The 12,914-nt window shown below is 40.8% G+C and overlaps 1 protein-coding gene across 2 annotated transcripts in view; it reads left to right on the top strand.

Moving 5' to 3' along the window:
- Positions 1-12,914, top strand: part of ZEB1 (zinc finger E-box binding homeobox 1) — a 115,792-nt gene that overhangs the window by 70,659 nt on the left and 32,219 nt on the right. For both annotated transcript variants that reach the window (XM_042472320.1, XM_042472321.1), the window contains exons 3-4: positions 8,022-8,084; positions 9,106-9,267. In XM_042472320.1, coding sequence (XP_042328254.1) covers positions 8,022-8,084; positions 9,106-9,267 — 225 coding nt within the window. The remainder of the gene's footprint in view (positions 1-8,021; positions 8,085-9,105; positions 9,268-12,914) is intronic.

Here is a 12,914-nt window from a genome sequence, read left to right as displayed (position 1 = left end):
AGACACACCACACCCCCAAGTGGGATCAAAGTCAGACCGGCAATTACACTTCAGCTGGCTTCTGTCCTGGTTAGGGGGTGTGACATATATAGACACCACTTTCTGGCTCTGTAGGGGAAGGGATGGCTTTTTCCAGACTTGTTTCACCCCTTTTTGGGGGTGGATTTTGGCTGGATTGAGCTAGGCATCTGTTGGCCTGGCCTCAATCCAGCCTAAAAATGGTGACTCCAAGCTGTCTGTATCCTCCCATAGTGACTCTCATTTGTACTCACGTTGGAAAGGTTTTGGAATCTTTGCCAAAGCATGTGGAGTCACCTTTTTGCAAGATAATCACATCATCAATATGATGTAAGTAAGGAATGATATTAGTTGTAGTAGTAGTAGCAGCAGCAGGAGCAGCAGCAGCAGCAACAACAACCAGGTATTCTAATTTTGATCCTGGCAAAGAAAAATATATCACAAGCGTTTGACCAATTATATTTAACAATATATTGAATGTAAATTTTATCCTGAGTCATGGCTGAGAAGACAGATCCATCATTCGATCCCTCCACTGACATCAGTAACATTGTTTACCCACTTATGCCACCTGTTTTCTTGTGCCAGTGTTGTAGGAGCCAGAACAGTTTCCAAAGCAGCATATAACTAAGCTCTTTATTCCCTTGCAATTCCCCTGACATCGATTAGTTTACCCATTCTTTTCTTGGCGTTCTAAAGGCATAATGTGTGTGCCAGGGATAGCCCACAACCCCAAACAACAGTCTTTTGCCAGAGGTTATTCACTATGCCAGCATGTCATTTCATTCCATCAGTTCATGGAGATTCATTAGGAATCCTATCATCATTCAGCCAACATAACTTGAAGATAGGATTGAACTGTTAAAAGTATCTCAAGTACAAAGCAATAAATAAATAAATTCCCCTGCACCTTTATTTTCTAAAACTCAGGTTCCAGTATGTGGGTAATCTTATTACACATAATACTGAAGATGCTTATGTAATGTTGTCTACCTGTTTGTCAAGTGCTATGTTATTTCTAATGTGATTCTTGTTGGCACTGGAAGAATGATAAAGACTACCGTATATACTTGACTATAAGTCGAAAAATTGATGCCCCAAAATGGACTCCAAAATCATGGGTAGACTTATAGACGGAGCAATGACTTTATGCTTATAAATTTCCTGAAATAATAAGTGCCCACCTTCCTCTGTAGCCTTGTAATGGCCCCCTGTTTGAAGCCCCGGTGTGCACTCTCCTCTCTCCCTCTGTGTGTGTGTGTCTTTGTTTTCCCTCTCAGCCTTCCTGTGCAGCCAGAGCTAACAAGCTGCTGCTGAGTCAAAGGACACAAACACATTGTATGCCCTGGCTTGTCCCCCGTTTTGCCTGGAAATCCTGGGTTTGAAAGGCAAAGAGAGAGAAAGGTCTGTCCTCCTTTTTTTTTTGCAAGCCCTGATCCTTGGGGGTCCTTGGGGTGGAGAGCAGAGAAAGAGTGGGGTCTGTCCTCCTTTTTTGCAAGCCCTGATCCTTGGGAGTCCTTGGGGTGGAAAGCAGAGAAAGAATGGGGTCTGTCCTCCTTTTTTGCAAGTTATGAGCCTTGGGAGTCCTGGGATGAAAGGCAGAGAAAGAGTGAGGTCTGTCCTCCTCTTTTGTAAGGGGAAGATTGTGTGTGTGTGCCGAGGTTTGTTTCCCCTTTTCCATGCCGAGACTGATGCTTGGGAGATGTCCAGAGAGGGAGATATAGGGAAAGAAGTGGTGCTTTGTTCCCCCCTTTAGATCTTTTGTAACATCCTCCAGTGTTTGACCCTTGACTTATCCATGGATCATATCAAAATCCATGATTTTGGATCCAAAAACTGCCCTCGACTTATACATGAGGTCGACTTATACATGAGTATATACAGTATATTGAAATCATTTCAGGAATGTTTCGGTTTAAAAATCTCTGACAAAGAAGCTTCTTTTTACAAAGTCTTTTGGTTGCTGCCCAGCTCTCACTTCCGCCTTGTTCCCTATCTAGCTGGAGGTTTTTTAGCAGCATCAAGATTGAGAGGATGTTGAAGGAAGGCTAGAGAAATGTATACTTTCGGTGTTGGGTGTGCCTATGATAAAACAGTGTAATAAAACGTGATCTGGAAAAGAATGGGATTCTATTCTAGCTGTGTAGCTGTGTATGCCTTTATAGAATAGGCAAGGTAAATTGCTGTTGCTTTCAGAATCCCTTACTTAGTATTCATGAACAACAAAACAGAAAGAAAATGGGAAAGCAGAAAAGCTTGCCTTACCAACTCTTTAGAGAAGATTCAAAATGTTTTTGTTTACTTATTCAAGGCTTACGTGATCTGGGTGTTCCATTTCACATGAGCAGGTTGTTAATTTTGAATTAAAAAGTTTATTAAAATATGTGAAACTGTTCTTCTTCTTTGTGAGGTAGGAACCTGTCCTTATTCTGTGTTATTTCTACCTCTGGTATCAAATTTTCTGTTAAAGAAGTAATGCTCAGGAACGCACCTACTTCATTAATTGAGGTATACTTGTACCTAGTTTAAATTATGAACAGCATGATTACAGTCACCTTCATGGGGGACTCCCACGAAAGTGGAAAAACCGTGAAAATGTTAGCCTCCTCTCACATGAATGATAAAGAGTCTTCTCCCACCAAGAGAACCACCTGTAACTCATTTTGCAACTTTGAAACACATAGCCTCCCCCACATTTCTAAAGTGCTTCCACTTTCAATATGATGTTAGCAGTCATGGCTGCAAAGGATTCACCTTCTCTCTGCCTCCTGGCCAGATAAAGGCAACACTGCATCTTCCCCCACTTTAACAAATTTTGCATTCTCCTCATTTCCAAAATCTTTCTACTCTGAATCTGGTGTTTGCAGCCATCACCACAAAGGGAAGTTACCACCGGTCCCCCCTGAGCCGCTAGCCATGAGGGACAGGGATCGAGAGAGCAGGTTGTCTTCCGAACACTTCTAAGGATCTTGTCCACATCATCGGTACTAACCGACTCAAACTGATCCAGTTTAATGGAGTCCACGGAGGCTCTGGATACCTCTACTCTAGGTTCTGCCCTAATGCCGGCGTTAAGACCTTCGCTTATCCGAGAGGTTTTATCCGCGAAGAAGTTGTTAAATTGGTCACAGCAGGCCTTAGAAGGTTCAAGGATCTGGTTCGGGGCAGGAGGGAGCTGAGTTAGCTCCCTGACCACCCTGAACAACTCTGCTGGACGCGACTCCGCGGACGCGACACGAGCACCATAGAACGAGTTCTTAGCTGCTCGTATCGCCTCTCCGTAGTCCTCCAAAAGGTAGTCCAGGAGAGCCTTGTCGGCTAAGTGTAGGTGTTTCCGCCAGCGATGCTCTAGCCGTCGCAGGACCCGCTTCCTCGCCCGGAGATCTTCCGTGTACCAGGGCTTTCGTTTGGAAGCAGGTTTGAGAGGGCGCTTGGGAGCGATACTATGTATAGCCTTAGAAAGACCGGTATCCCAGATACCAGTCAAGGCATCAACAGAGTCGCCGTCATTTCCAACCATGTGCCCCTCTAAGGCTTCCTGGAACCTTTTGGGTTCCATCAGCCTTCGAGGGTGGACCATTCTGATAGGTCCACCACCCCCAGGGGGGATCTGGGTAAAGACCTTGATTTTCGCCTCCACCAGGAAATGATCCGTCCATGACAGGGCGGAAATATTAGTTATTTCCGCCCACGGATTTTCCGCATCCGTACAAAAGACCAGATCGAGTGTATTACCCACAAAATGCGTCAGACCCGAGACCAATTGGGACAGGCCCATGGCCGCCATGGTATCCATGAATTCCTGAGCCGCACCGGATCGAATATAGTTGGCCACGAAGGGGATGTTGAAGTCACCCAGGACAAGTAGCCTGGGTGTTTCCAACATCAGCTCTGAGACCAACTGTGTCAGCTCGTTAAGGGAGTCTGTTAGCGCACGGGGTGGCCGATACATCAACAGAATCCCTAGACTGTCCCTAGCCTTCAGGGTCAAGTAAATACACTCGATAAAGGAAGTTTGACGGATGTGGTTCCTGGTGAGAGACAAGGTGTTCTTATGTACCAAGGCAACCCCCCCCCGCCCACCTAACCTGGTCTGGTCCTTCACTGAAAACCCAGCCGGGAGGGCCTGAGCCCACACAGCATCCCCCTCAGGCCCAAGCCAGGTTTCAGTAATGCAAGCCAGGTCACAGTTGCTATCTGCTAGCAAATCGTGGACAATATGGGTCTTGTTGTTAATGGACCTGGCATTGCACAGGAGCAGAGACAGGGTTTGTGGCACGGTCATCCATCAGAAAGAGTTTTGTATATTCTGAGATAACTTTAAACATATTGGTTGTTACAGATGTTTAGAGATTTCTAGCATCTGCTTTTATGAGATGAGGGAAAATGTAGGATCCTGGTAGCATATTTTGAAGCATCTTGCTGCCACCTTTTATGGATTTAGATGCGACAAGATGAAGAAAATCTCCATCTGCTTTGCTGCTATGTGACTTCAAAGTCTTAATAATTACTATATGAGCCTTTTTCTACCTTTCTTACCTTTGAGGAACTCTTGGAATAATTTCCAGCTCTCAGAGAACCCCTTCGTCAAAATTATTCTGTCTATTGCTCAGAGAACACTTGGTGACCTCTCACAGAACCCTAGGATTCTAGGAAACCCCAGTTAAGAAATCATGGACTAAATTAAAAGATTTTAATTTCCTTTTGTCTGGGTACATGCAGGCAAGGAGCTCCTAACACCAACAGTTACTATTCCTCTGCTGTAAGCTAAAAGTGAAATTATTATTGATAGTTCACACATCTAGGACTTTTTTGATACATACATCTCAGTGTAGTCCATCCACAAAACAGGTGTGACATAGGTGAATGGGCAGTGCCCACTTAGTGTTCAAATCCTTATAGTCAGCAGTATATCATATGGGCACCATGTAAAATTCCATGGATGAAGCAAGGTAATTGCACATTAAAACTTAAGTGTTGAAGCACATTTATTTAATTTCCACTTTGAAATACGTTTTTAACCATTTCCTGCAGGACAGTGATATGTTACAGTATTATCTATGTATCTGAGACATAGATACTTACGTTGTTTATATATCTGAGGCATATATTTCTCAGACAAATCTTTCATTATGGAGGTTTGACTTTGTTTGAATAATACAATCCTTAAATAATGACATTTTTAATAAAAATGCACATCTAGTAGATAGGCCCTTTTCCAGTGAAGAAAGTAGAATTTCTGAAATGAAATGGATGATGCCAAGGAATAGTTTCACATTCTCCAGTATCATGTTCAGATTTCTACTTAAACTTAATTTAATTTCCAGTTATATTTTTAAATCCAAGGCTATTTACAGAGGCATGCTGTGAATTTTTAGGAGTTCTCTTGCAAATGGCATCAGAAGCCATTTCAAGGCCTTTTCCATATGCATCCCTACATTTTCTAGTATGTTTTTCTGTCTTTGATGGTCAAAGAAAAAATTTGAAAAATATATACCAGCATAAATATTGGATCACTGTTCAGAGCTGCTGATAAAACACATGCCACTAGAGCACACATAGATCTGTTATGTATGTAGCATAGATTCTCATCGGCCCGAAACACACTGAAGGAATAATCCAGTTTGAGACTGCATTAACTCCCCTGGCTCAATGCTAGGGAGATCTGGGAAGTGTAGTTTTGTGAGACATTTAGCCTTCTCTGTCAGAGAGCTCTGGTGCCACAATAAACTACAATTCCCAAAATTCCCTAACACTAAGCCAGGGCAATTAAAATGGTCTCAAACTGGAATATTTCTGCAGTGTGTTTTGGACCACCAGCATCTTTTTTAGTTTAGTATTTTTAAAAAAAAAGGAAAAAAAGGTTGAAATGGAACCTAGTCACAACTGTTAATGTTCTGATAACATCTATCTTGGAAAAATGCAGTGTGCTCTATGAAGGGTGGCCTTTCAGCACTCAGAATTATTCAGACAGTGAAAATGATCCTGGTAGAATGTGGGTTGAATCTTTGTTATTCGCATGCATTTCAAATGCATCCGAGTAAGTTTTGTGGGGGCTGCCAAAAACCGCACTTAACCTGGGATAATTGATCTTGATTTTTTTTCCTCCAAGATTTCCTAAAAGATTTGCATTGTCAGCTGTGTAAATAACTGATGCAAACAGACTCGGGATAAAACTCTGCTTGCCTTGACCATGTTTTGAATACAACAACATGATTGACACCATCTTTATTTGGAGTGCTGAACTCGCAGGAGATGCGCATAGATGTGGTTCCGATAAAAAAAAAAAAATAGTGAGAACAATTAAACCAGAACACAAGTGTGGGATTATTGCATAGTCTCGCTAACAAAATTGTCTGAATAACCCCTGAGTGCTCAGAATAGAGCAGCAAGTCTGTAAACTAGTACTGATACCAAGAAAGATATTTTTAATAAAAAAAATAATTGTAAAGCACTTTACAAGCTATCAGTTTGTTTCATGGCACACTTCAAGATTCCTACTTTGACCTTCAAAAACCAGAAAGGCAACCAGTTTATCCCATATAAATTTAGCTAATTGTACCAGAAGCCTTGCTCATAATAACTCCCATCTTCTAAGGCGAAATGAGGTAGGTAGCAGCAAAGACATGGCTTTTTTTTGGTTGTGGCATCTTATGATTCAGAGGATTTCAGCTTGCCTGAGAACTTGTGATTTTGGTTTTTTCGATAGGTGATGTATAATAACATCATGAACAAACAGTGGTTATTACTAAGAGGTGGAGTATATGTATCTGCAGCCAGTGCAGGTTTGGTACACAGCATAATAACTGCAAATCTCAGAAATCTTTTTCAGATTATTAAAGTCACTTTAACTGAGTAGCGATATTACTTAGAATTCAGTTTTTGTAGTTATACTTTATAAGAATGATAATCAGGATTGTTTTGCATAATTATTGTTTGCCCTCCCCCTGCCATTTAGTGCTTTCCACAGTTTTCTTCAGTCCCTTAGTTTTAAGAGTACCATATACACTTGACTATAAGTTGACTTCATGTATAAATCAAGGTCAGGTTTTGTGGCCAAAATTATGGATTTTGCCATGATGCATGGATAGGTCGACGGTAAAACTTGGAGACTCCTTTAGTGTGTGCATATGTACATGTGGCAAGAGAGACTCTCATTGAGTTTTTTTGCTTCAGCGTTCAGCTTTTGCGAGGCGAGGCAAAGCATGCTGATGGGAAATGGACTCTTAAACGAACAGCAATATCAGTCAGTCACCCAGGACTCTTTCTAATTGGCTCAAGAGATAAAGAAACTCTCTCTCCATGGGGAAATCTGAAAGAGCTGCTATCACATTATCATAGTGACCCATAAATAAGTCAACCTGGGATTTTGCTGTCAATTTGGGGCATAATTTTTTAGGTTTATAGATGAGTATATACAGTATTAGAAACTATGCACTAGTTTTTATTATCACAGTAAATATGTTTGGTCATCTGAGAGATTTTCTAATACAGCATCTGTCTTTCTTAATATGAACAAAGCATTCATAAATAGCATACATGCTGTTCATGCCAAAAAGATATAAATGTAGCAGAAATTATAATTGAATAGGGAGCAGAACTATTCTACTCATATCTCTCCTTTGACTTCAGATAATACAGTTGGACTCCATAAATCTGCTTGCTAGATTGAGGGTCTCTTCCCACTGGGCTTTAACATGAAGTGCTGAGCAGCTTTGCTGCTGCCTTCTTCAATAGCTTGGTGAGTGAAGAAAAGCCATAGGGTTAGTGGTAACCACAATTCTCCTTGCTTGTTTTCCATTAAAATAGCAGAATCTTGTGCTTCTAAAAACTGGAAGTCTGAAAACTTCTCCTCACAAAATGTTCATGGACATACACAGTGTTTCTGGTCTCTGGGGGAGTACTTTCCTCAAACTTCAGGAGACTAAAATGTTTCAAATAAATGAAAAAGTTGCTGGATTATTGAAAAGTTTGATCATCTCTCCTTTCATCTTGTATTTTAGCTAGTAAAGAAGCAAAAGAAATCCTGGGGCCTGAAGCTCAAGCAGATGAATCTGGATGTACAGGTATTTTTCACCAAATTCCCTGGTTTCTGTTTGTGATGCTAGCATATCCTTGAAGTTTGCATCATACTTAAGAAGGAATGTCTTTGAGAAAGGAAGTAATTCTTCCAGTATCTCCCTTCTGATCTCTTTTCATCTGTCTGCCTATCCAACAGTGTGGCTGTATACGCTGCACGTGAGGTTTGAACTGCAGAAATACTGTTGCTGAAGAAGACACCCAGCTTAGTTTCCCATTAGAGCAGTTTTGAGGTGTTGCTAATAAATTATGCAATGCAATCCCTTCCTCTCACTGCTGTAACTCTGCAGCCTCTTAGCTGCTTTTTGGTTCAAGGAGCAAGTGCACTAGATGAACAATTTATTTCTGGTCTGCTGCAGATGACAACAGAGCATTAAGCAGCTGAGGTAATACTAGCCATAAGTATTTTAACATTACATTATATGCTCAACAGTTTTTGTAAAATTAGCTTACATAATCAGCCACCCTATACAAAGACAGGTTTATTTACTCCAGTTCTCCTTGCTATATTCATATGGAAAATAGTGAATCATTCCATGGAGTTTTAAACTAATTCTGTATCATAACTATTGACTGAGTGATACACTCTTTCATGGTATATATGATCTCGTGTGTTCTTTGTGCATTCTGCAAACTCTTGCGAATATTTTTAAAATATACACACTGAATATACAGAAGCCAAAGTGTTTGAAGGATGAAAAAATAAAGAAGTAAGCACAGAAAAGGAAACTCCTTTACCACCACAATACAAATTCCTAATATGCTGTATGTTTCATACTTCATGGTAAAAAGGAAGTACTGTACTGTGTGTATTAACATACCTTTATATTATGATGCCAACAAGGGCCTTTTCAAAGACTCTGGACATACTGTATAACTGGGGGTCTGTTTTAAGTGGGACTTTTAACAATTTATAGCTTAACTCTCTTCTTTAAAAAATAAATATTAGTTATTAAATATTTGTTTGCTATTAAAATGTGTTAATGTTCTATAAATGGCCTCTCCTAGTAAAAGAAGATGAATGTGATTCTGATGCAGAAAATGAACAAAATCATGACCCTAATGTTGAAGAATTTCTACAACAAGAAGATACAGCAGTCATCTACCCTGAAGCACCTGAAGACGATCAAAGACAAGGCACGCCAGAAGCCAGTGGCCAAGATGAAAATGGTAAATATTCTTTCAATTTTCTGCACTTGTAAAATGGTTTCATTGGAAACCAGTACTTTGCCTTGTTTTACATTTTGATTGGTGTTTCTGTTAAGTAGAAGTTTATAGGATTTGAACTAGATTCAGGCACTTGTAAGTAGACTAGCAGAAGCAGGCATCTGTATCCTTTCCTCTCCACAGTAGCTGTTCCAACTTCCTGAAAATGCTACACAAAGAATAGTGGCCCTGATGAATGGGGTAAGCTGTAGTGTGGGCAGGAGAGGGACTGGATGAAGGCAGCTTCCATTAGCTTCTGGATTCATGGGAGAGAGAAGCTTATGAACTTCATGGAAGGCACCTCCTGGATCCAACCCATAGTAAGTGTAGAAAAGATTAGTTTTATCTTTTTACATTCTTGTAAGCTGCCTTGAATCCCATTTTGGGAGAAAGGTGGGATATAAATCCCATAAATAAATGAATAAATGAAAATCCTTAATGTTCAGAATTTTTATTTATCCTTAGGATTTTTTATTTAGAATTTCCCTTCCCAGGGATTCCTCATAAATTTTGTTTCAACTTCCTTTTTACCACTTCCCTGGCACTTCCCCACTGACATATACATTAAATTTGATAGCATTGTGCTCACTGTTTCAATTTGTAGAAAAATCTTGTAGCACATTTGAGACTAACTGAAAGACAGATGTTGGCAGCATGAGCTTTCAAAGACTTTAGTCTACTTCCTTAGATGCATTTGAAGAAGTAGACTGAAGTCTACGAAAGCTCATGCAACCAACTTCTTTCCTTCAGTTAGTCTCAAATGTGCTAGAAGATCTCTCTACATACTGATCCCACAGACTAACACTGCTGTATCTTTGAATTCTGTTTCCAGTCGGTTCAACCACACTCAAACTTCACACTAGGTCTTGAGCAGTACCATTTACTATTCCAGAGCATGCTAATTTCTGTTGCCTGTTGGCTTATTTATATTTATTTTGTTGTGCTTGCATAATTATAGCAAAAATGATTAAAAATTATCGAAGAGGCTTTTCACATCATAATACCTGTGCTTTAATAGTGAGATTAAGTGCTCATTGGCAGGTTTTGCACATCGATTAAAAGATGCACCACAGTAACAGGGCAGCAGCAAGATGTACACAATATTGTCAGATAAATACTGGCCAAAAACAGTTTTATCCTGTTAAAAGTCTGCTTTTCAGTTGTGTGTGGTAATATCTCAGGTCAATGTGAGCATAATTAAAACCAGTATGGTTTTTTGTTTGCTTCTTCTTCTTCTTTTTTTTTTTTTACAACATTCTTTCTCTTGCTTGCATCCCTGATTTTTTTCTCCATCAGTGTCCCTGTGAGCATTGTGGTCCAGGGCACAATAACATGTTCCTGTTATGAGTTACTTTTGGCATCTGGCATTGTCCCACTCTGTGGAGGAATCAGCTACTTTACAGGTTCCACATTTGCATGACAAAACACCCTCTCACTTAGATATGCATGACTTTTTATGTAATCAAAGTATATGTTAGGAAACAGAATGCCTTTGGTTTTTGCAACTAGTGATAGATGTCATTTTGCAACAGTGAGTTATTCAAGAACATCTCTGGTAGACAAATAAACCAACAGTTTCATCATGGAAAAGTGAAACCAATTTACAGTGAGACCTCTATGTAGGCAGGGGTTTGATTCTGGGCCCACTAACTCCCAAGATACCAAATAGCACAGAACCTCAAGTCCCATTAGCGTCAGTGGACACCAGCATGCAAATGGCTGCATCAGCGTGGCTGTGTGCATGTGCCACCATTGACGGTAATGGGGCGTGGCCAAGTGTGGATGCTCCAATCCGCAGATGGGTAGTCCACTGATACAAAGGGTCAACTGTATATTGCATTTTTTTTGTTTGACGCCATATTTCTCTGATGTTTTGCTGAAACAGTTGAATCAATGACAAATGTTTGTTATCTGCTCCAGTAAAGCTCAGAACATGGTGACTCAACGGGGTCAGATGGATGGAGAGGGGGTAAAACTTAAATATTTCCATTTAGTGCTTTTCTCTGAACTGCTACTGCTGAAGAGCTTTTTCAGAAGTTTTGAAAAGTCATGACTTGCAAATTACTTCAAGCATCAATGGATAAGCCAAATATAAACCACCATTTTCTGAAGAAAACTGAAAGAAGAAATGAAGATGAACCGTGTCCATAAAGGGGAAGAAAACAATTATTGACTTTTGAACATGTAGCCTTCATGTTTCTTTTAAAACAGGATTACATGGGACCTCAGTTCAGTCTTACAAAACATGCATTCTGTTCAAAGAATCTCCAGCTAAGCAAGCATTATGCCTGCTGTGACTGGAAGCAGGATTTTTCCCCATATGTTTTGTTCCACTGGGTGGTTGGAAGATGTTACACATCTTGGTTGGGCTATCAGTATTTTTGACAATATCAAGAAGCATGTTGAAGAAGCAAACCTCCCAGACCTGAATGTTTGATATAGCTGCAATACAAGACCTACGCATAAGAGGCAAAATGGCTTTCATGAAAACAATTGCTGATAAAAATCATTCGCTCTTTTTACATGAAGAGCTCCAAGAGCTAATCAGGAGGTTTTTGAGCTATTATGCAAGAACAGAAAATATTGCAAAAATTATCTTGTTTCCAGTTGTTAACAATTAGCAACCATCTGACAACTTATTTGACAGAAAGACTGAAACTGGTTTTGCCACTGTCAGATCCATTATTATTATTATTATTAACCTTTATTTATGAAGCGCTGTAAATTTACACAGCGCTGTACATGCAATCCTTTTAGTTAGACGGTTCCCTGCCCTCAGGCTTACAATCTAAGAAGACATGACACAGAAGGAGAAGGGAGTGGTGGCGGGAAAGGGTAAGAGGTCCAGCAGTTCCTCTCAACCTCCGAGGCCTGGACCAAGGCAGATGGACTGAAGGGAGGGCTTGGCTTCAAAATGGAAGGTTAATCATTATCCAGGGAAAATACATACTCACAAGTAGGATAATGTATATACAGTACATAGCAATACAGGAAATGGATCGATAAACAGCCAACAACAGAACATCAGATTGTAAGCGACAATTATGCGATGCCTGGGAAGGCTTCTCTGAATAGGATGGTTTTCAACTCCGTTTTGAAGCTGGTTAATGAAGTGATGGCTCTTGCTTGTGGAGGAAGAAGGTTCCAGGAGTGAGGGGCAGCAAGTGAAAAGGGGCGAATCCGGGATGGGGCAGAGGAAATCCTGGGCTGAGACAGGAACCCTTGACTACCAGAACGGAGGGCCCTGGTGGGAAGGTGAGGAGAAAGAAGGTCTGATAAGTAAGGAGGGGCCAGTCCATGGAGGGCTTTGAATGTCGACAGCAGGAGCTTATACTGAATGCGGAAAGGGAGAGGGAGCCAGTGAAGGGATGCCAGCACAGGAGAGATGTGGTCAGAGCGGTGGGTGGAAGTGATAATGCGTGCAGCTGAATGCTGGACAGAGATTAAAGGACGGAGGTGAGAAAAAGGGTGCCACCATCTTGACATTGCAGACGCCTAGCGTCCGCATGTCGCACGGCGATAATGATGCTGCAAGTGCGCCATTGGCGCCTTCAGCGTCATTAGCGTGTTGCAAGAAGAAGCTGCATTTTGCAGCTTCTTTTTGCTGCGTG

This window comes from Sceloporus undulatus, chromosome 6 (assembly GCF_019175285.1).
Source record: "Sceloporus undulatus isolate JIND9_A2432 ecotype Alabama chromosome 6, SceUnd_v1.1, whole genome shotgun sequence".
NCBI lineage: Eukaryota > Metazoa > Chordata > Lepidosauria > Squamata > Phrynosomatidae > Sceloporus > Sceloporus undulatus.
This window is presented reverse-complemented; position numbering and strand designations above follow the sequence as displayed.